We start from the raw sequence: 27,875 nt of genomic DNA on the forward strand, positions 1-27,875 counted from the left end.
CAGCTGCAGCAGGTCACTTACTGATGGCAAAGCCACATGCTGAGGTGGCCCCTGCAGCCAGAGTGCCCAGGAGCTGACACATCACATGTGGTGACCAAGGGCAGGCAGCCCAAGCACTCGGCATTTCTCAGCAGTGCAGCAGAACATCTCTGATGGCCTCAGCACCCCAGAGGAATATTCAACAGCGCTGGCCCCTCACACTGAGCTGAGCCCAGCTGCCACATGTACCCTTCACAGCATCAGCTGGGGGCTCTCAGTCTGTGCTGAAAAAGCCTCTATCTCCTACTCTCTGTGTCATGTCTGTCTCTGCATCTCCTTGCATGGAGCTGCCCTGATCCAGCACTGGAACTCCTTGGGTCTGCCACAGCGATTTCTCCCCACTGCCTGTATGATGCAGGGAGTCACCAGGTGCTCCAGCTAAACTCTCCTTAGCAAAACCTTCAGTAAAACAGAGACACTCAGCAGGGGAGTGAGACATGATGAGTGAACTGAGAATAAGTTCCCAAGAACTCTATCACACGCTCCCATTTTTTCTCGCACTTGGATAGTGCTCTGCTGGGCTTTGTGACCTTCAAATCTTATTTCTCCAAAACTCATATGGATTACAAGAACCACTCATAGGCAAGGCTAAGTACCTCCAAAAAATGCAAATGAAGTTCATGACATTCTCAAACTACTGGATCTCTTGAATAATGTCACTTTCCTGGAAGAATTCCCACATGCTCTCTTGTACCAGTTGATGCACAATCTGTACACAACTAAGCAGCCCAGGGAAGCCAGCAGACAGGCAGACCACTTGTCAGATGTTCTTGCATCCCATGAAAACAGTTTAAACATTCCTAAGTTAAGGACAAAAGCTGCTGAGATACGGTTTTATCTAGAAATGGGCAGATACATGAAGTGCTCCCTCCCCCAAGCTACTGAAATCAATTCCTCCAAGGCTCTCCAGGAGTGAGTGCAATTTGTTCACTAAAAAATTCCAATATTAAGAAGTATACTTCTGGCAAAAATTGCAAATCTCTGCAGAGCAGGGTAAGGATAACGGAGACCATGGCAGCACTACCACCTGCCAGCTCAGAGCTCTGTGCTGCTCTGGAGACAGCTCTCTATGATAAGCTGTCCATTCCTAGAGCATGGTCTGTCCTCAGCCTCTCTGCAGAAGCTGCCAATAAGGTAACCAATTAGTGTCATGTTTAAGCTGTGTGATCTTTATTCACCTCTTTCCCTGCACAGAGTCTAGCACAGCACAGATATGCTGTCGATGCCCTGAGGCACAGCTGAAATGGAATAGCATCAGTGTCAGGTCACATGGCCCCAGTTTCATCAGAAGCTGGACTGAGACCAAGCTGATTCCACACAGGCCACTGCACAGCCATCACAAGATAATTGCTGTAAGTTACTACCAAGTGGTGCCCAAACTCCCCAACATCCTGCACCTGAGTTCAAGGGGTGCTGCTTTCCAGCTGAGCACTTGGGTAAGGGAGATTTTGGCAATTACACATGGGTGTGGGAATCCAGCTCACCTGTCTCCTGGCTTAAACTCTCGTGAAACCTTGGTCTTCTTCTTCTTGTGTTTCCGCTTCAAGTTTTTGATGGAAAGAGGGATGCTCTTCTTGCGGCAGGTGCCGCTGCCACTCTGGGACGAGGCAGTGGAGCTAGCTGAAGAGGTGACAGAACTGGTGTCATCAGTGTCATCAGCTGCCTCATCGTCCGCATCCTGCTCCATGGACTGCAGCCGGTAGTCAGGCAGCCCTTCATCCTTCAGGAGAAAGGGAGGCTGCTGCTGCTGCTGCTGCCGAGCTGCTGCTCCCCCTTTCTCCTTCCCCGTTTCTTCAGGCTGCTCCTCCTTTCTCTCCCCAGGACTTGGTGCACTGTTGGAAGAATCATCAAGCTCACAGTTGGATTCAGGCTTAAGCTCTTCTGATTTTTGGTCAACAGCTGCAGCAGACTCTTTGTCAGGGGTTTCACTGGTGCCCTGAGACTCCGGGGAGCACGACATGATCTTCACGATCTGCTTCTTCAGCAGCCGTCTCACCTGGAGAGAGCAGACGTGGGTCAGACCTGTGCCTGGACACTCAGCAGGCTGCCAGCCAGCCTGGGAAATGCTCAGCTCAGCAAGGAAAAACGGCACCCATTGCACTCTGCAAATTTCACCTGCACCAGACTGCTCTTCAAATCAGCATCTCACAGTGCTCTGCTCAGGAGCAGCACTGCACTAGCCCAAGTAAAGTGAACTTTGCTCCTTCATCTTATTTTAAACATGTTTTGAACTTTTTTGTTATGGAAGATCAGAATAAGCTGCACAAGTTAATCCATGTAACAAGCACAGACATGCAGAGAGGTCACTGGTGACATTCTGTTATCCTAGGATACCTAGGAACACCATGGCTCTACAGCTGGCAGGTACAGACAGTAGCACGACTCACTTGGCCTAGGAAGCAAAAATAACTTCCTTGTTTCACCATAGCAAGGATTTAACTGAACATTTCAGCTCCATGAGAATGCCAAGGAAAACAACATGTTTTTTTAAGTCCCAGCTGTCAGAGCACACTTGACCCCTGCAAGGTGACACTTGTGTTGAGGCCCTGTTCATGTTCGCTCAAGGTGTCAGCTGCATGCTTCACCCAGAGCACTCAGACTGCTCCACAAGGTGACTTCCCTGCTGGCAACAACAAGCCATTACTCTTCACAACCACCTCAGGAGTCACATTTCAGACCACATGACTACCAGGAAGATCTCTGCTTTAAAAGCCACAGTGACCACAAATGCTTACAGAAGTCAACGCCTCCCTCAACGTCTCAACTCACCTTTTTGGCAACTGATCCTTCACCCAGGACACAGTTCCTCTCTGGACATTCACAAGTGATTTTTGCAGGTTCCACTTTGTCTGGGAACACGTAGAGGCACCTTTCCCCAAGCTGTCGTTGGGCATGGTCAAAGCACCCCAGACGCTTTACCCTGGCAGAAGAGGAGAGCCATGAGCACAGAACAGGAACAGAAGCCAGCAGTGCCCAGGACCTTCACAAGGCTGGCATGGCTTCACACCAACAGTGCTGCTTCAGGGGTGGCACAGCACCACACCAAATCATTTCCAGGCACACAATTCTAAAGGAAAAGTGGGAATCCCACCAGGGACTGGGTGGGGATACAAAGGGTTTGGGTGGGACACAAGTCACTCCCTCTCCCTGTAGCTCCCCCCTTCCCCCCAGAGAGAGCTGCCAAGACACATCTGAGGTTTTTTGCTGTAATTTGAAAGCTGCTCCTCTCCAGCACATGAGCTCCAGGCAGGACCCACAATGACAGTGCTGCTGCTCATCTGACTGGTCCTTTGAGCTTTCCCAGCCCATTCCAGCAGCTGCAGCCTGCAGAGGGCACCAGTTACTGCCTCAGCACCAGCCCGGGCTGCAGCCGCACCCCTGAGCCCCACCCCTGACACACAGGGAGCTGCAGCCTGCTCCAGGCAGGAGTCAAAGGAAAAGGGAAGAACGAAGCTGCTGCCAGACACCACTCTGTGCACCTGTCAGCTGGAGAGAACTTGGCATTAGCAGGATGCTTGCCCTTGTGCCGGTAACTCAAGAGTGCTAAACTAATTTGGAAGTTGTTCTCTCGTATTTTTACAGCTCTAGGGTATGCAGGCATGCAACATAAGAAAAAAACCACCCACTGAAAACAGGGAAATTGTGTCTCTTCACTTGATAGTGAACTTAGTGAGAATGTACTCTTTCTCACTGTCACCCACAGCTTGCAGGGCCAGAGTGCTGGGAGTGAAAAAGGGTTTTCAAGGGATCTCACCTGGACAGCTTCTCCTGGCTGATTATCGAGGGAGGAGGGCTTACACTGTCAGTACCTCCAGGACAAAAGCTTTTAGTGATCCAAGTAACCTTTAGTTCTACCACCTGTACCTACAATGTAGTAATAGGAAAGACAATTTAACATTTCAGAGACCTTCCCAGATCAGTGTTTCAGATCTGGAAGTTTACATACAGAGGCAAATCTGCTTTTTTAATTTAATTTAATATGGGCAAGTGCAGTTTCACCACATCCAGGACAATCACATAGCCTGACCCCTGACAACGGAGATTCTACAGCTTTTAACTTCAAGGAAAGACAAGTGGTTTGGGAAGGAAGCTATGGTACATATAAACCAGCAGTCCAATGTTACAAAGAGACACGCTAATTGACTTGGAGCTGCTCCTTCTTTAAGCAAAGAGTCAGCAATATTTCTCCCTTTTTGGACAGCATGCAACATTAAGTTTCAATAGAAGATGTGCTCCTACTGCCCTAATGATCAGCAGTACTGCCCTCTGAGTGTGCTGACACTGATCACTTTACAGGGTGCCAGCAGGGACCCTTGCTACGATGCTCAGAAGTCCTGTCAGTCCCCAGTGAGAAATCTGTCACCTCAGAACACCACAGCCACAGCACATTTGCTCTTGGGAGGTTACCATGGCAAGCTGACTCTGCTCCAAACAGCCAGCCAGGGACCATGCAAGGCAGAAGGTGGCCATGTGTCAGTCCTTACCTCTTCCACCACCACTCTGAACTTGCTTTTTGTGCTCAGAACAGGCTTCACACCCGAGAGCCACTGCACACTAGAAAACACTTTAGATGGCCCAATGAGGACTTGTCCAGGATAAAAGCCATATGAATCATCAAAGAAGAGACCCTGTGGGAGAAATGGAGGGGAGAAACACAGCATAAAGGACTCCAAGATTTAATATTCCAGCATTTCCCTTCCATCTTTTGTGATCAAAATTAACTATAAAGGTGAAGTCTGCAAGATGCCCATCTCCTGTAGCTCATCCTTTCCTGAAGTCTAACAGTTCCTATAGCAACCTGCTCTGTCACACATCCAAACAGGACCAGGACTTGGTGCAGGAGAAGCAAAGGTACTTGCAAGAAACAAAAGATGCATATTTCCACACAGAGGTTCTCAGTAACAAGGTAGCCAAGGTCCGCCAGGCCAGGACATCTTTTTTCCATGCTCTAATTTAAGCACCTACATCTTTCACAGGCAGAGAATGTGTGCCTTCACTCCTTTGCTTGTCAAATTAAGTGTGTAAGTATTCCTGTCTCAGGTGGATTAGTTAATATGACAGTTCTTTGAAAACAAAAACAGGACAGTAAACACAACAATTGCTTTCCTAGAGCTCCTTCCCACTGATACTGAGATTCAGAGTGTGGGGGCGGACAGAGCAGTTTAGGGTAGATAAATACTGAGCAAAAACCTGCATTGAGTCTTGTAATTTGTCAGAAGGGATAACAGCAGTGTGACAAGATCTAAGTCAGGTAAGCATCTAACACACAGCAATTCTGAGCACAGGATCAAGAGTAACACTGGAGACAGCCTGTTATTCAGCCCAAACTGTGATTCCCCAGAGGACTCTGTATACTTTAATGGCAGCCTGACTCAAAACAAGCCATCTCCAAATTGGGTAACCAGAAGCTGAATGTTGCTACAACATTGATTTAGCGAGCAGAAAACACACTGCACAACTCAAAGTAGCAGACACTGAGGTATTGGAGAGTATCGAGCGACAGACCACTCCTTTCTGTACAGAACCAGAAAACCACAGCAGCAAATCTTATTGAACTGATATTCCATTTACTCTTCAACAAGCTGGCATCAAGTTTTAGCAGAAGTGCAGTTTTAGATCAAAGGGACCTTTGCTTTGAAGGCTGGGAAGGATAAGAGCTCAGAGCTTTGCTAGTTCCTGAGAATCACACGTCATCCTCTGTCATCTCCCAGCACTGCTGCCAGGAGTGCAGCAAGGCCCTTTGGAAGAACAAGCAAGCTGTCATCAGCCTTTGAAGGTGAGAGAGGTTAGATCCCATCACACAGCAAACTGTTTTGGAAAATGCCAGTAAGGTGGCAGGTCTCCGTTCAAAAAATGCCATGGACTGCAGTAACAGGAGACGTTATTTTAAATGACCTGAAAACCTGCTTCTAGCAGAACACCTGTTAAACAAAATACCCTTTTCCAGAAGAACAGTTTTTAAAAGCACTAAATGGAGTAAGAGCCTTTAGAAGCATGTGCAGATAGAGCAGTGAGTGAACTGCCTTGACACCAGCCATCTGACAGTGTGTCACACAAGTTGTTTACAAAGAAACCCGTTGGATGTATTAACTGTAAACCTCCCCAAACCCTGCTCATTACTAACATTACCTTTAAACCCTTACTGTAAGGGATACATTCTTAGTATTAATAAATGCCTATGAATTTTGCCTTCTCCCTTCTGCACAAAAAGTTTCCAAGACAAAGTTGATCAAAAGGACTCTCAGGAGAGCCAGCAGCTCACCGAGTCACTGACGTGGGGACAAACGTCATACAGCTTGGCTCCATCTTCTGTGCTCATGGAACACCTGGAAAGCAGACAGGAGACACATGGTCACATTTCCAGAGCCATCCACCCCAAAAGCAAACAGCACCCAAGGAACTGACACTGCCTGAGCACATCTGGCCATACACTCAGCAGTGTATCACTGAGCTTTTATGGTCCAGAGAAAAACTGGTTATAAACAAGCTGTAAAAGCATTAAAGGTATTTAAAGGTCCCATCCAACATGGGACCTTTTTTGGGTAAAAAACCAAGCTCAGTAACAGGCTGTGTGCTGGACAAGGTCTGTCTGCTGCAACGGTCCCATTTGTTACTCACGCCATGCTGGGACCTAAAGGCAATTTGGGCATATTTCCTTCAGTAATAACTTCATTTCCAGAGTAAGTTCTGGTGGCATTTCAAATGATCCATTAGGAAGAGGTTTTGCAAACAGCACTTTACACAGCTGTGCAGGAGCTGGTAAAAGATTCCAAGCAAAGTTTTAAATTGCACCAGTAACTGCAGGCATTACAGATAGAGATGTGTGGCTATTATTCACTCCTAGAGTTTAACGTACACCTAAGAACCTTCCAGCCTGGGTTAATTGCACAGTAACACAGGCAAACTCTCAAATGCATCCATCAATCATCTGCTACAGCTCCCACATTACTCACTTTTCTCAGACAGACCCAGAGCTGGCTGCAGGATTGGGGATTGTGTTTTAAACAGCAATGTCAACACTCAATTTACATGACACATAGGTTATTCCCCAGCTGCCAGGCCTGGTCATCGCTTGGCCCTACACCTTGGTTCCTTCCTTTCCTTGCATCAAGAGTTTGTTGGATAAGAAAGGCCTCAGTAACAGAGTGAACATAGTGAATTTTTAAGGGTTAGCACACAAGTCGCTATCTCATCTGCAAGAAGAGCAGAATTCAGATCCTTCTGCTAGCTTTGCAGAAATTTCACCATGTATTTCCTTCAAGATCTCTGGTCAAATCTTTCTCTGGACTTTGAATTGTGTTTTCATCTATAAAAAAAAAAATCGGTGAAAAAGAAAGCTGTTCTATCAGGCTGCTCTTTCATCTTTGATAAAAAACACTATCCTGCAAATTTCCACCATTTCACAGACCCTTTTTTAAAGTAAGAATTCTCCTGGCAGCAGGTAAGTTATTCTGTCCTAACTGAGAAATAGTCTGGAACAACCACACATCTTAAATAGCTACTTTTGCAGAGAAGAAGCACAGTTTAAAGAACAACATGCTTTAGTTCTGGAGCACTAATCTGCTGGGGTTGAAAAAAAATTGTCACCTTTCAGACTTTTCCAGAGGGTAGTCAATGAATCTCAATGTTTTCAGAGAAAGATGTGTTCTCTTGCTCTACATCTGAAGATTATGCAAGCGGATAACTTATAACTATGTAAATGAAGCCCAAACCATTTCTTGTTCTCATAAAGCAGATCAAGATTGTGATAGCCAGGAGGGACAGTCTTCCACAGGAAGGACAGAAATACCTTGCTCCATTGGAGAGCTTCAGGATGACCTGGTTCTTCAAGTCATAGACCTTGCCCAGCCAGCAGTCATAGGCTATGTAGTCACCATACATGAAAGGCTGTGATGAAAACCGGAAACAAAGCTTAATATAATTGTTGTAACTGGAGCAAATTTTTATCACTAAGACTAATTTTTCATCTCAAGGAGCTCATATCCTACTGTCTTCCTGCAGGGTGTAACTTGGGATGAGTTATGACACTCCTGCTCTTCACTCCCAAATTATCTTTATCTCAGAGAAAAAATGAAAATTAAATCCTAGCCCACAGGTTCTCTGGAAATCACCTATCCACTCAAAGAGAGAAACAGATGTCTGCTGCAGCTGAACAGAAACATGCTTGACTCATCTCAGCATTTTTATAGCCTGTTTAAACAACAGTGGTGTCACAGCTCAGCAGCTCTGGGCCACAGCCATGGGCTGCCCTGGTCAGGTCACCACACCAGCTTTCCACACTCAGTGCAGGAGTTCTAACACAATTTAATGTCAGTCTAGCCCTTCAAAACAATTTGGTCTCAGCAATGTGATGAGAAACACAGAACAGATGGGGAGACGAGGAGATGCTGCATCATCTTCTGCCAGGGAGGTTGCTTGCAGCAAGTTTAAAATAAGACCAAACTGCAGATGCATCTTGCACAACATGGATGCTTTGCCTCCAAGAGCAACTTGAAGTACAGCAGCAGCCCTGCAAACCACCATGCCCTGGCTCTCACGTGTAATTTGGCTGTGTTCTCACCCAGATATGCTGCAGGTCTTTGCTGTTGACAGGGTAAAGGATGCAGTTGGTTCCCACCAGCTTCACAGCACACTCGATGTTGACGTCAATGACGGTTCCACACTGACTGTCCTGAAAACACAAAAGGGAAAAAAAGTTTCTTACCTAGGGAAGGTCCTACATACAAATGTATGTGTTTTGAGTACAAGTCATAAGTTCAGAGACAAATAAACTTTAAGACTAAACCCCCTCTTACCCTCCAGGTCCTTGGTCTGCAGGGGGATTTCATGCAACAGTATGAGAGCTCAGATGGTGAGACCACTATTACAGACCTGTAGTGTTTTCTTCCCAGTTAGAATCTGAAATGGCTGCTAAAGCAGAGACTCTTGCACCTGGTCAAATAAGACCATACTATATCAGGTGATTAGTGTTTACTTGCTTTAAAATCAGCATGGCTCCCAGCTCCATAGGACCACCTTGCAGGTACTGCCTTGAGTCAGAAAAGGCAGGGGTAGATCAGCAGCAAAACAAATTCTTTTAATGCTGTTGTGACTTTAACTCATATGATTTTTCAGGACATTATAAATGGTCTTTATTTTGTGTCATACTGAAAAAAATATCTGGCATCTGTGGTCAAATTTCAAGGTCTGCAGCCAGCTAATTTACAGTTGGTCTAATTATAAGATGGTCTGTCATTATCTCCCTCACTTTTTAACGAAGTTTTAATCTTTTTTGTCCCCAAGAAAAGAAGCCATGCTGTCATGAGCCTTCTGGGGGCAGCTTGGCAGGGAGCACACAATGTGCACATTGCTCACACATATGGTGGAGGCCTGCAAGGAAGGGCTGCTAACCCAAACACTGTCAAAGGCAGCAGCTGCCCTGGCCTCCTGACAGCTGGGACAATCGATATTCTTATTTATTGAAGACCACAAGTCCATTATCAAAGCTGACTGAGGGCCAGCATGACAAATGTGCTGGTATGAGCTGTCCTTATCTCAAACATCAAGGTCTCTGCTCCAAGCAGGACTTGAGCACAACACTCAAAGGGCTTACACCCTGCAAGATGTGGATTTGTTTGCTCAGCTCTGTTCTTTCAACCACAGGAAATGTTTAGTCAAGGCTTTCACTCAGAGCCCTGGGCAGCCCTTGTGGGAGTTCAGGAGTTTGTTGGTGCTCAACTCATTCAGTTTCATCTTGAGAACTGGTAGTTGGAGCAAAGAGAGTCCAGGGTAATTCCTGGACAGACTGCTCAGCCCTTTTGCCTGGCTTGCTTTCCACATGCCTGCTGCTAGTTCTTTCCTCACACACCAATCCAGTGCCTTACAGCCCTGAGGCTCCCAAGGCAATGGGATGAGGAGAGTGGGACCTGCCCCAGGCAGAGCTGTGCCAGCATGGCCAGGAGGGCTGGGGGAGCCAGGCTGGCAGACCCCAAAGCGGCAGAGGCTCATTCCCTCCAGCTGCTCCACATATCACTCTCATTCCTTTCCAGAAGGTCTGGGAAGCAAAGGGAGCCTTTCCCAGCTTCAGCTCCACCACAACAGACTGCAGCTAAGCTTGTTGCCTGCACAGGCTGCCAGGAAAGAGCCCAGCAGAGCTGTACCATCACTCTCACCTGAAAAGGGTTGGCCAGAACTACATTGGCTTCACAACAGCTGCTGCCAGCACGATTTGAGCCGTGGGATGAGTGAGGCTTGCTCAGAAGTGGCACCTGCTCAACAAACCCACAGCTTCTGCAGGCTACAGCACAGCCACCTGCCCTGCTTTTCCTCCAGAGTAAGCTAAAACAAGTATACCCACACCATCCTCTGGCTGTGCTTTGCAGTTCAGGCCTTGTGTTTTAGACTGTTCGTTAGTCAGAACCAAAAAACCCTCCAGAAATAAATTCCTTGCCCTACACTGCACATTTCAGAATTAATTTTTCCTCTATCAGCAGCCAACACGACAGCAGCTCTGAGACATGATACAATCCAACACCTGTGATTTCTGTGGATCATATTGTCTCCTGGTCTAAAACCCCCTTAATGGATGGTGAAAGTATAGCAAGCAATAAAACCAGGACTGGAGTGACTGATGTACTCTAGCACCCTCTATTTGTTCTCTAAGTAAGTATTCCCCATGGAGAAAGTCCCTGCACCACCATCAAGGTGCCTCCCACCAAGAACAGTTGGGTGCTATTAGTCATGGCCAAGAGCAACAGGTTTAGCTCAGCTTGCTTCTCCTTCCTGTTATAAAATGCTTGAACAAGTGTAGAGCGCTGTCTGTGGTTAAGAAAGCAGAGATCAATGTTGTGAGCAGCCCCAGAACCTAGAGGGCTGTCAAAGGTGAGGTTCTCCTCCCTCACCTGCCACTGAACCTTCCTTTATGATGAGTTTACTTATTTCCCTGTCACATGAAACATTAGCCTGCAACAGAGGATGCAGATTTGCAGGCTGAGGGGTTCTGCTGAATCACTCTAAGTTTACAGCAGTGCTCAGCAGTGCAGTCCCAGAAAGAGACATCGCCAACTTGTCGCATCTTTAAGGCAGGTCCTCAGCTAGGCACAGCTCAAACACACCCATCCTTTTATTTGCTGATTCCATTAAAAGAGGGGCCAAACGAAATGAGCTGGCATTTCACACTTCTGTTACTAAAATCAATTTCCACTAATTCCAACAGCAGAACTGGAAAAGGGAGGTAACTGAATTGAGTGACGAGAGCTGATGGGTTCAAGCCCCACTCACTCCACAATTGAGCGTACTCACTAGACCTTGTACCTTCTTCTGGTACCCCGACATCATGCACCACACTGGAGATACTGAATATTTAAGCAGTGAATGGATTCCTTCCCCATCAGAGACAAGGCTTTAAGGGAGACCAGCAAACTCCCATCCAAGAGAGCAGCAGCTCTGGAAACACAGCCTCCTATCCCGTATCTTCCACCTCCCATCCTTCTCTTTCCCTCAGCACTCTCTTTTCTAATAAGAGGATCTTTATACCACCCTTATTCCTTTGTTTAAAACAGACAGCATAGCCCAGCATCCTTTGAAGCAACAAAATCCAGGTGTCTGACAGATTACAGACCTGCTTCTTACCTTTTCCCCAAATTAGCATATCACCTGGAAGAATTAACTCCGGCACTTTTCCTGCTTCTCATCCAGCTGGATTAGACTTTCAGGCCCAACTGCATTCAGTGAAAATGATCTCATTTTATGCATTTCCCCCTGAAGCAGTCTTTTCCCACACTCAGTGCTCAATGAGAAGCACATGGATTTGAGTCAGCTCTCCTCTCTTGAGGAACAGAGGATTTTGAGTCCTTCCCGCTCAAGGTTAAAAACAAGCCCTAAGAGGGTGTGTTGAATACAGAATAAGTTCCACATTCCCCATTTGCCAGGCCAACTGGTGCAGGGCAACCATCCCACATCCTGAATTTGGCAGGCTGACACTTGCAGGTTTTCTATTTTAAATGCTTCTGTAATTTTTAGAATATATCTGTTAGCAAGTGAAGGTTTCCTTTGGGCTAAAGGGGGGGTTTATTGTTTAATTTACCACTAACATTTAAAAACGTATGAGGGTGAGGAAATGTAAGTCATACTCAGATTTGTTATGCTTTCTAATAGACAGAAGAAATTGAGTTATAACCTCATCATTCCATCAATTGAAAAAATGAAGTTACTGGGCACAAGATTCAAGCAAATACCATTATTTAAACATGCAAACCGACAAAAATGAATGTACAAGACAACTGCTGGGTACATATCTACCAAAACATGTGCAGCAAGCCAGGGGAGCCAATTTCTGCTCAAATGAGTATGGAAATGGCAAACAAAAGCAGCACATCCATGTTTGCCAAGAGGAGAACAACCTGCTGTCCTGAAAGCTTAAAATGACTTTAAGAAGCACTGGATCAAACAGTTTAGAGATAGGACTCAAAGCATCCCCCTGAGTGAGAAGAATACTGATGGCTCCAGCTGTGCCAGGTACAACACTGAACAGCCAATAATTCTCATTTCTATGTGTTCATTGTTTCGGATGAGAACCCTTTCATAAAGCTGCAGTTTTAATACGTTGACTTCAAATTTCCATTTCAAACAACCATTAAATTTCTTAAGGAAATACTTTGCTTCAGCAATTTCCAAATTATCATTCAAGCTCTTCTTTCCTTTTTTTCTTCTTTGTAATATTCTGTGAAAAAGGGGGTGGGTTTACTTCTATTAATTGACAAAAAAAGGGCTTTATTTAAAAATAACAAAAACCCAAACAAGCCAGGCAGGTCAGAGAATAGCCTTCTCTATCCTTGCACCAGGCTGCACACCATGTGGTGCAACTGCAGCAGTTAGTGGCCAGCTGCTTCCTTCATCACAGCCTTGGTAGCCACATTGCTGGAAGCAAGTCAAGAGAAGATAGAGGCAAGCACATGGCAGGGCCATATGGCTCAGGGTTAGAGGTTAGTTCTGAGCCACAGCAAGAAACTGCCAACCTTGCTGAGCTCCTAAAGAGAGCACATCCTATCTCATCGTTGATACTCAACAATCTCCCCAGTATTCCCTACACAAAACCCAAATCCACACATCTCTGATAGGCACAAGAGCCACACGGAACAGCATCCATAAAGAGCAAAGGGAACAATTATCAGCTGCTGTTTAAGAACCAGCTTGCTTTCTGTCAACCTAGCTGTGCTGGATGCTCCAGCAGTGTTGGGTTTGCTGCTTTTCTGTAAGAAGCTCGAAAAGATGCTGCTCACTGTACATTGAGAGGTGTGTCTGAAAATACTCCCACCAAATTCTCTACCAGAGCACACAAAAAGGCAAAGGCAAGCAGTGAAACTGGGATCTGCCCCCACTCCAACCTCCCTGTTAAATCTGGGAGAGCAGGTCCACAGTCCCCATATCTCAGAATGGATTAATATAAAACTTTAGGAATGGCAGGGTGGACAAGCTTCTTGTCTCCTTCCCTGACCATGACTGGGATTGCTTGCTCAGGAGACCTTTGCAGATATGCAACTGCAGAGAGGCAGCCTTAGCAGAATTCCATTTTCACTGGATGCAGCTAAGTCTATCCAACACACTTAAAATAGAACATGCTCAAAGCATTAGTGTCCAGCTCCATTCAGGCAATATGGCAAGTCCCAGAAATCCATGCAGCAGTATCACAATCAAAAATGGATAAAGGAAAGAAAGCACTTACGCTGGAGCTCATGTGTCTGACCACATCTCGAGGGACCACTGAGCGATCTTCAAGTTTCAGCTAAGAAGAGAGAGAGAGAGATTGGCTTTAGTGGTGACCCCACATGATACTCAGTCAGAAATAACATGACAAATACAAATGCACAGTATCCCAACCCTCCAGACTGAGGAGGATTGCAGCGGATGATGCTGAGGCACTTCCATACACAGAGTTAATCCCCTTGGCACAGTAGTGAAATCCAGTTGACAGATCTGACATCAGCAACCAGGGGTTCCATCCATGACTGTGCTCTAAAGTCAGCAGACACATCAAAAAGGGTGCAGACATTGACTCATTCATCCCCTCAAGTCTCCCTCCCCTCTTCCTGCACCACGCATCATTTCCTACCCACATCCAGTATATGTAGTAGAGAAGACAGAAGACACACAAAGCAGCGCATCACAGCACAGTTGCATCTCATCCTGCATGGTTTCACCCAAGATACTCCCAAACATCTGTGGAAAGCCTGTTTGGCCTGGGACACATAAAGCAAGGTCTTGTACAGTAAGAAGTCTTGGCTGGCAGGGGAACAGTTGACAAACCCACTGCAGCAAGCACTTGTCTTGAAAAAAAAAAAAAGGAAAAGAAATGGCTGTTTCTGCACTTAGAAGCTCTCAGGTACACACAGGTAACAGAACATCAGTAACACCATGGATAAATTCAAAGTACTGCTTATTCCAGCTCCTGCTAAAGCACTTTCTGGCAAAGAGCTTGTTCTGGAAACAAAGGATGTGGTTGGACCATCCTTACACACCCTACAGCAGCTCACACAGACCTGTGGGCACCAGGAGTGCTCCTGGAAAGGGAATGTATCACTTGATGAATCTCCAGTGATTTACCAAGTGATGTCCTTCCAAAAGTGGCCCTTCATCCAGCTCTTTCAGTGACCTCAAGACAACTTACAGGCTATTTCATTAAGTGTTTTCAACAAGCTTAAAATGACAAATTGCAGCTGCCATTGAATACACTGGAATGCTACATGAGAGATGATGTTCTACAGGAGGCCACAAGAGTGAACTCCAATTTCAGGCTTGCTCATCCTCCCAGTAACTCAGGTAAAATCTCCCTCTGCTGAACAGGGAGAAACATCGTCTGCATTTCAGTGGTCCAGAAGTCATTTGCATTGGTACATCACTCTGAGCCCTGCAAACACATTAATTCCACACCCCGTGCTCTGGGAAGTGACACATGAATGCACCATCAGGGACAGAGCCTCTTTTACATGTCACTTTCAGAACCATCCGTGCCACTGCTGCTGCATTCCCGGCTTTTCCTTGTTCATCCCCAGCCTGAACTCCACTGTGCTTTGTCAGCATTTCATCCTAACCCACTCCCTGGCTTACAGCCTGCTTTACTAAATTAGACAAATCTATAATCCAAGAACAGGATCTGGAATCAAACCAAAGGACCTGAGTATTTATCACCTTCTTGACTGCGTGTTTCAGTAAGAAGGAAGGGATCCAGCCAGGCTTTTAGACCCAACTTCTGGAGTCAGAACCACACCGGAGCGGGAAACCTGAAGCTCACAGCCCATTTCCAGATTGTAGAAGTGTTTTCACTGCCTCCCACACCCCACTGTGGTATATAGATAGACATCAATTTTTATACAGCTTTCTAAAATTATTTGTTAAAGTAAGTACTGTATAGGCAGCCTTTTAAAATCCAGAATCAGGCTGCATACACTCACATTCCAGTAAGTACTCAAGCATGAGCAGCAGTTTGGGTATTGTAACTGAAGTTTTCTCGCTGCACAGCTCCAAGTGTATGACACTTTCATTTCAAAATGCATTAGGGCTTAAATTGATGCATTATGTTTCAACACATCACCGAGCCATGCTGCTCCCTATGATGCAGCCTCTGAAGAACCCAGATCGTCAAGATGATTCAATGTTACCCAGCAGCAGCAATATCTTTGGGTTAGTCAATGCTGGTAAATCACAGAAGCTGTAAATAAGCAGCATTCCCATTTTGTGATTCTTCCTCAAGAATATAATCATACAAATTCTTCCCAAAGCAAAACTTTCTCTACAGGGAGACTATATTTAACCTATTTTCACGTCTCTTGGCTTTTAAAGGCAGCACAATTTTCAGCTTCATGTGCCAGACCCACCTGTCTCAGTCGCAAGGAAAAGCAAGCCAAGGAGAAGGCAGAATGCCAGCATCAGCAATAAATACTTCACAGGTCTGTCATGTCACTAAAGACTCAAAACCCACAAGAAACCTGACCAAAGCTGTAATGGTTGTTGATGAACACAACAGTTCAGTCATTCCTCCTGTCCTCTGTCACATCCAGAGCAATGTGATCATCAACTGATGGACAGCCCCCTCCTTCAGCACCAAGGGAATTCTGTTGCAGAAGCACTTTTAAAATAGGTCCTCACTGCTCAGTTGCTATATTTATATCTATGAAAGTCAGTATTAACACGGCTGGGTTTATATTATAGCCATGTGCCTCAGTAATAGCCCCAAGAATGAGAAACAGCAGTTTCCCAGAGATGCTCTGAGGGATCCTATGCTCCTGTTGCCAAGCTGAGCTCCCTCCTCAAATGCAAAATGTGTTTTGTGTTGCCTTTTTAAAAAATAAATTCACTATTAAGGCAAACCAAAGACACTCATCACTACACATACATTTTACCCTGGTGAAGAGGGATGACACACCCAGCCTGGGGTCAGTTATGTTCCTTACAGCCTTGACTGCAAAAAGAAGTAGCAGAATAGTTCTGGCCCCCATTTATTTCCTTTGATATTCAGATAATCTCTTGGTGCTCAGCACTGAATCAGTGCCTGAGCTCTATAGGAAATTTACTCATCAAAAGGCAGCAGCTGCAATCTGGAGAACACCTGATACTTTAGCAGGGCTGATGATGCTCTCAAACCACACACAGCAGGAGGGGTACACAAATTCTGATTTTCTGCATAGAGAACAAGCACCAACAGGACCACATTCCCCTTTTCACCTGAGTCATCTCACCTCAAATGAAGTAAGGGAGCCATCAGGGCTCACACCTGGAACTGGGCAGATGGGGAGAGAACAGACATTTCTACTGAGCATTAACTCGTTAAGACTTGGGAGCTTTCTGCTTTCGTCCACTTGCCTAATTTTTTATTACAAACTTGTCATTTGAAACAAAATCTTTGTGGTTTGGGTTTTGTTTGTTTAAACTAACAGCAGAGGTTGAGAGAGATGTCTGTGGCAGAAAGCTGGATCCTCACTTCAGCAAACAATTTGGCAGTGAGGTGCAAACATCCCTGGGCAGGCATGGGCTAAACTCCCAGTGTAACTCTATGGGTTTAATCTCTCAAGTTCATTGAACAAATACAAGATATGGTGCCAATTTTTCTCTCCAACAACTCCCTGCTGACAAGAGCTCAAAACCAGAACAATCTACTTTGATGATCTGGACTAGCCACAAATGCCAAGTATTGTGGCAGGTAAATAAGCAACAATCACATCTGAAGTTCAGTGACAAATAATATAGGAGTTGCTGGCATTAATATAGGGACAACCAGTCCTGGGTGGTGTGTATCCAAACAGAGTACCTGAGATACTCAGTAATGGCACAAATCCCTGGTCTCTCTCTGCATACCTAAAGCAGAGCTTAAATTCACTAATTAGCAATTTAGGTTTGCTTATAAATTGATACCCAACAGTGGACAAACCACTTCTACACAGGCTACAGCTACCGGTGTCACCATCTTCAGAATTTTATCCAACAAAGGAGAAAGGACAACTCATTCATGCTTGCTGCCAGCACATCCCTTCTTTCCTATTCCCACATGTTTTTTTTCTGCAGGGGGCAGGAGTCTTGGTATTTCACTTTAGGAGGAATAGAAGGTCGCAATTCTGCCTGCAAATAGCATTTTGGTTTGCTACTGTCACATTGCACTGCAGGAAGACAAGATTGCCACAGGAGGTAAGGATGAAAAAACTGACCATATTAGGATAAATTCCTTCATCAAAAGGTCTGTCAAGCACTGGCACAGGATGCCCAGGGAAGTGGCAGAGTCACCATCCCTGGAGGGACTTAAAAGACGTGCAGCTGTAGAACTTGGGGGACAGCATTTAGTGGTGGGTTTGGCAGTGCTGAGTTAATGGTTGAACTCAAAGGTCTTTTCCAACCTAAAGAACTGGGATGTCTGACCAGTAAAGAATTACATTTGCTCAAGGGTGACAGTGTGATCTCACAGCCTCTACCTCCAACACAATCACTGTGGTGACAACATCACTTTTTTTTCTATTCCAGACACATTCTGAATTTCATTCTCCAAAACAAGAGCTCTGAGAATAAGCTCGTACAGATGGAGGAGAAAAAGCAGCACACACACATTGGTATCTGCTTATAAAAATGAGAATACAAAGCACCACCAAAAAAAATGGAGGAAAGCACAATGCTGGATATGAAACTCTGTATGTTGACCTGAACTGCTGTATGATGGTTGAGATGTTTATCCAGCTGACTCAGAAGTGAATTATCTATTATGAAAGCTGCTTCTGCCTCTTGACTTAAACAAGGACTTGGACATCAGTGGCCACCACAAGGGCAGAGAGGCCAGGCTCTGACCTGCACAGACCTGTCACTTCTATTCTAGTCTGGGCTACTTGTCCATCTCACAGGTCCCAACCCTCCCCTTGCACATCTTATGTAACTGATCTCATTTAAAGCACAGCTCCCAGGCTCTGCACCTACAACTGTAAACAAAAAAAAGTAAAAAAAAAGACATTACTTGCTATTTTGTGAAGCCTATTTTGAATTCTCTCAATGGGACTAAGAAAGAAAGTGTGAGGGGAAAAATAATGATGCCTTTTTTAGATGTATTATGATTTTCTGGTCTCCTTTTTAGTCAAGCCATAGAAAACATGTCACACTTTCTTTTTGTGACAATGAACAAACATTGTGATGGAGGAGACATGAACTAGGTGCCTGATTTCTGTCCAACATCAACAGTTAGAACTTTAGACTCACACAGATGGAGGGGTTTTTTTTAAGCTGCACTGGAGAGCTCTCTTGGCAAGCCAGTATCTGAATATGTTCTGGAGTTAAAAATTAATCCACTCCCTGGGACATTCCTCCAGGGTCATCAGGACTGTCAGTGTCCTACAATCCCCACATCAGCATTCTGTTTTGAATGGACAGCACTTACTTGAGAGCTTGGAAGTTGCCATGGAAACTTGTAACATCAATGCTAGAAGATGAAGAAAACCCACAGGTTAAGAGCAAACCACAGGGAAATCAAGTACTGCAGCAACAGGTAACAAGGTAACAGGTAACAGACCTCTCCAAACCTCAGTACCACAACTCTATAACCAGTTAAAGCTAAATCCAAATGCCTGATGCTGGGAAAAGCTAAAACCTTGTTTCACTGAGCTGACAGACAGGCTCCTTGGAGGCATTTTGAAAGACCTGGACAGCCTCTCAGCACCTGAAACAGGACATGATGTACCACAGTTCCCTTGGCTGGTTTCTAAACCCAAAAGCAAATAGATCCTTTTATCCAGTCCTGAAGCTGTGACTTGGAAACCTCCACCAGATTCACTGGTTTGTGACTGGGACCACTGCCAGGCTTTTACTGGAGGTTAAGAGGAAACTTCCTTACTACATGAAGCAGCTCCTGACCACCACTAGATCCCAGTGGGACTAGGAGAAAACAAAGCAGCTCCAGAGCTGCCTTGGCACTGGAATGGCTTTGGGACGGGTGCTCATGGAAATGGCAGGAGCAAGCACAACTGGCAGCAGCCAACCCAACTTAGCATCCCCCAGCTCTTATTTTTTTAACTCTAAGGTCTGATTACACATCCAAATTCACTTCAGCTGAAACAGTAGCGTAGCAATCAATTCAACACAAGCTGTTTTTATTTTAAATCTAGATGAGGTGTCTAAAAAACCAAGTCAGCTGTCCAAATATAGCATAGATACACCAAGCTAGATGACAAAGGTTCAGAAATTAAATGACCCAGAAGATCTTAAGCTAAGATATTTTAATATCTTCTCAGTATCAACACACTACCAATGGCATCACACACTACTCTTGGAAAAATATGTTCCACATCCAAATTCACTTCCTTTGAAAGACTTGTGTTACACTGATTAGGCTGCAGTGCACATGAGCAGCTGTAAAAAACAAGAAGACAAAGCAACAGCAGAGAATCCCCTGGAAGCTCAGAGATGATTCACACTGTGACATTTGAAGGGGCACATGTTTCACTTCTAACTGGAGTTTTCCAGCCATGCTGGGGTTTTATGGGAAAGAAAGATGGGCTAATGGGACAGAAGACAGGCTACTAGAAACTTAAGACTCCTGAGAACTAAAGTTCTACTACTCAGAAGAGCTGAACAATGAGCTACACAATACAGAGGGTTTTAAAAACAACCCTTGAGGGATGCAGCTGCAAAAATATGAAAATAAACCTTTTGCACTGATTGGTACAAAAGTTCTGCCTATGACACCTCCTGGCTACTCCTACATGGCAAGCACAAGTGGTCTGTGGCTCTTTCGGACAAAAAAGAATTCACAATCTGCTGGAGACAGGAGGCTGCATTACTTGCAGAAGAACTGCACCCTTCTGTGGCAAGGTCTAAACTTTTGCCTGCACAAATATTAAATGTCAGAGGATTATGTGGCTTTCTACACCAGCACAGAACTGAGCTGGTCACTGTTCTGCCACATAACTCATACCTTTAATTCAAAGAACGGTGGGGGCTGGAAGGGACTTTAAAACCATTTTGTTCCACCCCCTGTCATGGACAGGGACACCTTCCACTATACCACGTTGCTCCAAGACCCATCCAACCTGGCCATTAACACTTCCAGGGATGGGGCAACCACAGCTTCTCTGGGCAACCTGTAGACATACAGAGATTTTCACACATTTTACTTTAGCATCATTCTGCATTTTCATAACATCATTATATTGCTTGTCATCTGAAAGCACTCAAAGAATCACAAAAGGAGAAAATACTTAAGTTACTTAGGAATTGCATCAGAAGACTAAAAATTTGTTCAATATGCATATGAACAACTGAACTAACTCTCAAGAGCCTTGAGTGCCTCAGGAACACACAGTTCCATTTGGTTTGGTCAAAGCAGGGGAAGGACAGTTAGCAGGACCTTTGTTTCCTGTGTTCTGTGCAAGAGTCCAAAAGCCTGTTCATGAGGCTGCTTTGGGCAGTGCAAAACACCCCTCTGTGAAAGGTCAGGTTGATGATTAACTTCAGGTACAGAAGGACAGAACAGGGGTAGGCAGTGGGGGTGCTAAAATGCTCCCTGATCTGAAATAAATGCTTTAGAACACTTCACAAAGGCTAAGATGAAACCAAGACAGCTTTGCGTCGCAGCAGCTCTACCTGCAGGCAGTCACCTGATCATAGATTACAATTCTTTTGTTCATGCAACCAGGAGCTCTGAATCTGCCAATCATCCAACATTCAGCACATCCACAGCAGCACAAACCAAGATTCACCACTAAGCCAATCCCAAGTAGTGCCTGTTACCTGCAAACTACTGTGGATTGATTGTACAGTTTGAACATAACAATTTTTTTTCAGAAAACAAGAAAAAGGCATGGCCTAAAGTAGAATTTCCTAATTAGCTCGTGAAGATTCCATCAGTGGTAGGGATGAACAGCAGTTTCCAGCCCCAGGCCAGCACACACTGCTACAAAACACACTTGCCTGTCACCAGCTGAATGTCTACAAAACTCTAAACCCCTGTACTAAGGGAACATGATTTTTTATCTAATTACACACAAGCTGAATCCAGGGCTGCCAGAGCCAGGCAGCACCTGCCATCATGTAGAGTCGCTGAGTAAACAACAAGTGAGCTCATGGCAGGCAGCAAAGAAGTCTCTGCAACACCCACAGGAGAGCAGGCAATCTGAAAAATGAGAACAAGATCACTGACTCCACATCACTATTCCCTTTTGACACTGCTAGAGGTGCAGGAAGGTTTGTAACACAGCAGCTTTTAAATCCAGCTGTGTCATTAGTTCTGATAATCTCCCAAAGCTGCAAAGCCTCCCTGGGGATCTGCAGCTCTTGTAAGACAAAGTCACAGCTCTGTAATTTGTCTTTATGACATATTATGGAGACACAGAAACCTGAAGTCCCTCAGCTGAGTCCCCTTCCAACTTCAGGCTGAAGCTTCCTGAGGCTCCCCTATTTCCACAATGATCTGCAATGGACTTGTAGCTATTGTTGCTCCTGTTCATATTTCTGCCCACACAACCTATTGGTTTTTATTTTTGTCTTCCTAATTATTTTTGGGTAATAAAGCACAAACCTCCTTCCACAGCAAAGTTCTGGTCTTTCAGTCACAGCCAAACAATGCAGGATCTTCCCCTCCTCCCAACAAATATCACCTTTGAGCCTCTTGGCAGAAAAGACACAAAGATTCTACTTTCCTTTTCCAAGGTAGAGATTGGTTAAAAAGTTTGAATAAGTCATTGGATGAAACAAAAGTTCACTGTAATTATAACGTGGGTGAGTGCTGTGCTTTGGAGCATTTAACAGAAATCTTTTGCTAAGCAAAAGTAAATCTACTTGGATTTCCTTTGTCCAAGAAGTATTATTTACAAATTTTACTGGCAACAAATCACTTCTGTGGCTCTGCATATTTACATGATATTTTGGAAAGCACTACAACACAGATTCCCTGGCCCAATGAATGTACCACTCTGAAAACAAAGTACAAGGCAGTAATTCAAGGGAAGGAAGATAAGACAGCAGCAAAGTTACTGGGTTATTTTCTAAAGGAAAATAAGTAGATTTGGAAACATTTCCCAGAAGAGAGAATGTGGTTGGGAGAAAGGAGGAACCTGGAAGTAGAAAGCTGCATAAATGCAAAGCTGCATAAACAATTGCCACTCACAGCTTTTCAGTATCCTCAGCCTCACTTTTCTATCTGGTGTGCAAATGCTCAATACCACCACACACCCACATGTGCCAGCCTGGGTTGGATGCCTGTACAAGGGGTAAAGCAACAAAGACAACCTGATATAGGAAGAAAAAAATCACAGAACAGTTTGAATTTTGCCAACCTTGTCATCAAGTGCTGTTTGTTCAAACAGTACATTCCATATACTCACTCCCATCAACCAATAACCAGGACTTTAATCTGGGAACACAAACCCTGTGTCTGCAAAAAGGTTTCCAAAACAAAATAATAAAGTAAAACAATTCAGAAAGCATGAACTTTTAAAAAAAGCATGCTCAGCAGAAAGATACAGAAGAGTAAGGTTTGAAAGTATGTGGCTATGACTAGAAAACATGTAAAGATTTTTCAAGAGAAGATTTAGTGACTAGGAAGTCACTTAGAGTCCTACAGGGAATCTTTCAAAGATGTCCCCAGTTACAAGATTTAATCTAAATGTTGGATCTTAGTTCTTAGCAGCAGTTTATAGTAAAAAATTATCTCCATTCTCAGTGTTTACAGTTCTTGCCTCATGTACTCAATCTTCTGGGTACCAGTTCTGGGAACATCAACTGTTAAATAGAAAAGACAAAAGGATAATCTCCAGGTGCAATGTCCCAAAAGCAAAGATTATTACAGGACACCCCATCCCATCTTTTTACAGTAAGATGGCTGAGTAAAAGCAATATTACGCTATCACCTCTGCCTAAGTATTTGAGGAAAGCTTGACCAAGAACAGTGCTCCAGCACCAGATGGCACTGTTACCTGAGGAAAACCGCAGGAGACTGGAGTTACAGGCACAGGAGAAGCTGCTGGAGAGCAGTAAGCAGGAAAGTGGACAACATTTTGCCTATACATCAGCCAACACTGCTCACAGAGGCTGCCTCAATGCTCCCACAGTAAAGCCTCACCCAAAGTACAGATCAGAGCCAGCAATCCCTAGGGAGAAACTGCTGTGAGGAACCCAGCAGCTCCACAAAGCCCCAAGCCCAGTGTGACAAGAGATGCCCAGTTCCAACAGGACCTAAAGAATGGCTGTGGAGACCCTGGTGAACATCTGACCATGCAGGTGAAAGCAATGGCTGCGCTGCTCTTTTCAGCAGCACCTGATAAGCCCTCAGGGAGATGCATTTGAGTGCTAGAAGAAACTCCCCTGAGGAGCTCACATGGATGCTGACACCATCCAGTGTGATAGGAAGAAGAGATTCCTATTTCAGCCTCCAGTCTGGATTCCCAGGATTCCCAAGAGCCCACTGTTTTAACTTGCCAGTTAAGGTGTGCTCCTCCTTGTGTGCAAACATAGTCTGTCCAGTAGCTCTTTTGTTTACCTGAAGCAAAAGAATTTCTCAAATTGTTGCCTTGGGAGGAAGATGGCAGTTGTTATTATGCAACAGGTTTTCCAGGTTCTTGCTGGACCTGGATGGATGGGGATGCCATCTGGACAGCATCAGCAACACAGAAATTAGTCACTGGCCACTCTGAGCTGCATTTGGGGCATATTGCCAGGTCTGGACGAAAGAGTGGGGCTGCTCAGATCTCCATCTGCCTTTCAGAGGATAAAAAGGATGCTGTGAGGAAATCTGTGTGACTGTTGCTGGCCAATTCACTCCCGAGGCACAACAGGTGTACTTCACCTTTCTACATCATCTTTTAGAGCAGAGGAGTGTATCCACAAAAAAAATATTCCTTTGCTCCACATTCCTGAAGCAAGCCAGGGTGGGTTCTTTTGCTGAACTAAACTGGACTCTGCTGGGTTGGTGGTAACTCTGTGCTGGGGCACAAAGCATTCTCCTTCCCCTTTGCAATCGGGTCAGCAGCACACAGGAGAAACTCCTTATTAGCCCACAGCAAAAAATCCACCTTGCAAAAATTGCCAGGGAACAACAAGAGGGAGACATATCAACAGAAAATCACCGTGTCTGCTTTCCAGCTGGTTAGCTCATTTGCTGCTGCTGTGAATACAAACCAGCCATTTAAATTAGCTTCTAATTGTTCACGATTATTCAGACGCAGCATAACCTGAAAGCAGGAAGACGTCAGGCAAGTAGGAGAGAAAGAACGGTTTCAGATGCCTTGACAAGATTCACATATTCATGCCTTACAAGTCTCACAGCCTGCCATCTCCAGCAACGCTGCCTTTCTCACAGACCCCCCAGATGTACGCCTGGCATTGCAGAGGAAGGAGATAATCCATGGGTGTTTCTACACTTCAGGTTTCTACTCTTCCTTGCTCCCATTTTTGGACTGGTTTAAAAATTAAACCAATAATATTTTGGTCTACCCCAGTCGTTCACAGTCTCTGCACACACAGGCAGTTTAAGCAACACTATTTATAAAGCTGCTTAAAATTCTGGACACAGCCAGAGCTCTTTGATAGGATGTCAGCCATGCGACACCCAAACGTAGGAGGTTGACACAGGATGGTTAGTGTAATACAGCCCACTCTCCTTTCCCTTTCTTTCACCCAGAGCCTCCACTACCACCCTCACAGGAGTCCCTTCCCCCACAGACAGCAATGTTTCACAATTGCTGCAATTTTCTCTCCTAGGAAAGAGGGAAGATATTAGTGCGTTATCCTTAAATCCCTAGTGTGCCTGTTTTAGTTCACATGTGAGACCCAATGCAAGTCCAGTCTGCAGGTCAAATTATTTTGGGGGACTGAATCCAGACATATCTTAAAGAAAAAATTCCTTCACATTCAGCCCTGTTTGGATCCAGAGCTAGAGCATTGCCACAGAGCCAAAATACTCAAATAGGTCTAGGAACTTCAGCAAATTTAATAAACTTGAGCAGGAATATTTTATCAAGTACAGAATCTCCTGGAGGAGACAAAATAACCCTGAAAAGCAATGTATAAATAGCTGTAGCTGAAAGCACAGCAAATGCTGTGTCATGCCACATTCCCAAGTCAATCCCAGGCAGTGAGCGCATGAAGCTGCCCAGCCTCCCTTGTACCTTCTCCGAGTTTCATGCCTGCTCTGGAATCAGAGCATCCCCCTGGAGAAATATTCCTGGTTGATCTCACATGCAGAACACACTCCCCAAACACACAGCAGTGCCTTAGTGCTCTGTTACATGGGAGGAATGCTGCATGGACAGACAGGCTGCCTGCAGCCCGAGGAGAAGAGGGAGGGCAGTGGATTCCAGAAGCGGATGAGAACCTGGCTAGCTTAGCTGAGAAATACAGGATGCTCAGGCTGGCCTTGGGGGCAGTTTCCACAGCTAGTGATTAAGAGCACTCTGGGGACACTCAAATTTAGCTGACAAGGAAACCCGTGGTACTGGCTCTTCGTGGGGACACAGCCAGGGCAGAGGTCTGGGGTCACCTCGCTGCCTCCTGGCACAGAGCAAAGGCAAACTCTGCTTTAAGAGGTACAATGGCCAATGCTTGCTCCAAGGCAGAGCAATCATTCTGCAAAGGCTTCCTGTTAAATAACACGCCTTCTGAGACAGCTGTATCCACAGTTAAGTCAGACATGGCTTAAAAAAATAATCAAAGCCTTTACATTCAGCTGAAGCAACCTCTGGAATGCTAGAGAATCCACCCAAAATTCAGTGGCAGCGTGGGTACCCCGTGCATGCATTTATTTCTGATAAACAGCAAAGCCACTCCCCCAGCTCACACTGCAGAAGAGTATGTGAATGCTACTGGGACAATGCAGCACAATTGCATCATTGCCTAAAAAACCTCAGCTGCATTTTCTATTCACTGAAAGGGTTTCAGTTATCCCCCACATACATAAATGCTGTATTGGCCATTACAAAAAGGAGGAACAGCCCCTACCGAATCCATACACCAAGCTACAGAAGCCCAGATATTTAATGACTGGATTTCTGCAACCCCTGCACTGTGACATCCCTTTCTGTGAGGGGTGGATCTACCACCTGCGGAATGGCTGGGGGAAGACTAAAACATCTCCCAGGCACAGCAAGTTTAATTCACTGCCTTCTGCTTATATACTCTATAATACAAAAGCAACCAACCTTCAATTCCTTTCAATAAATCTGAGAAAAATCTCAGCAAGAACTGGTGACAGTTATGATGCAATAGAGACAGAAATATAAAAGCCCTGCAGAATCTGACTTAATACTCCTGGAGCAAAGCCTTGTTTCTCCCTCCTTGCTCAGGTAAGTCTACTGGACTGGCTTTTTCTTCCTTCCCATCTCAGCCAGAGCACAAAGCTTTCAACACCATTTTTAAAACTCATCAATGTCATCATACAACACTCCTGTATCATTCTGCCTTTGGGTATTTTCTTGGCTGACTTCTAAACCATTTACTATAAGCTCTCCAGATTCTGCCAGCAGCCTGAGACAACACAGCATTTGCCCAGCAGAACATCCAGCATCCACATGGAAACACGACTCTCCTCTCTACATTACTCTGCAGGTTCAGTTATTCAGCAGCATATTTGATGTGACAATAATTCAAGGTTATAGCTTGGGGAATCTTCTTTTCTCCCCATCTCTTCCTTGGGAACTAAGCAACCAAGCAGCACATCTAGAGATGGCTCACAGAACTCACCGAGCCCCTGGTGTAAGTAAACACTTACAGCAATGACACAGGAACCACAGGGGCAATCAACCAGATGTTCCCTGGTTTTGTACAATGTACACACAGCTCAAAGGCTGATTTCTCCTCTACACATCTTTAAAGGCAAAATTCTTTCTACATCCATTGATCCTTGCCAGTGGATTATAGGCCTCTGGACATAACGTGGTTTTCCTCTGGACAGCTACAAACTTCCTGTAGGAATACACCTTTATGCTCCTCTGCTCTATACAGGCTCTACAGCCCAACAGCCAAACAGCTATAGAGCAGTCACAAATGACTGGGAAAAAACGTCTCCCAGGATACTCAAATCCAGTTTTCAAGCAAGGCTTATGTGTTTAGGAGACCCAGCATCCGAAGAGTCCCCAGGGGAGTAACATACTTCTAGACCAACCAGGAAGCTGTGAAATATTCCATTTTTAATAAGAGGAATGTTTCTGAGAGACCTGGAACTGCCCCTTCACTGAAAACATTTCTGAAAGGTCACCTCTTACAGGCAAGCAAGGCGAGATTGATTACTAGCAGAACTCACCTCAGAGCTGACTATTTCCCTGTAACTGTCAAAGACTAAAGCCACAGAATTTTCCAAACTGGGGCTTAAAACTGTTCTAAGGGATGCTTTGCTGCATCCTTCA

General features: G+C 45.0%; 1 protein-coding gene across 1 annotated transcript in view; it reads right to left on the reverse strand.

The window, feature by feature from the left end:
• The window catches only part of UBE2O (ubiquitin conjugating enzyme E2 O), a 61,556-nt gene that overhangs the window by 15,215 nt on the left and 18,466 nt on the right, over window positions 1-27,875 (reverse strand). The window contains exons 2-9 of the mRNA XM_005526791.3: window positions 13,742-13,801; window positions 8,600-8,710; window positions 7,829-7,926; window positions 6,302-6,365; window positions 4,524-4,667; window positions 3,794-3,903; window positions 2,809-2,959; window positions 1,524-2,035 (exon numbers count right to left, since the gene is read on the reverse strand). Coding sequence (XP_005526848.2) covers window positions 1,524-2,035; window positions 2,809-2,959; window positions 3,794-3,903; window positions 4,524-4,667; window positions 6,302-6,365; window positions 7,829-7,926; window positions 8,600-8,710; window positions 13,742-13,801 — 1,250 coding nt within the window. The remainder of the gene's footprint in view (window positions 1-1,523; window positions 2,036-2,808; window positions 2,960-3,793; window positions 3,904-4,523; window positions 4,668-6,301; window positions 6,366-7,828; window positions 7,927-8,599; window positions 8,711-13,741; window positions 13,802-27,875) is intronic.

Source organism: Pseudopodoces humilis, chromosome 21 (genome assembly GCF_049639895.1).
Source record: "Pseudopodoces humilis isolate 2021_Gansu_Grassland_sample_001 chromosome 21, ASM4963989v1, whole genome shotgun sequence".
In the NCBI taxonomy this organism is placed as follows: Eukaryota; Metazoa; Chordata; class Aves; order Passeriformes; family Paridae; genus Pseudopodoces; species Pseudopodoces humilis.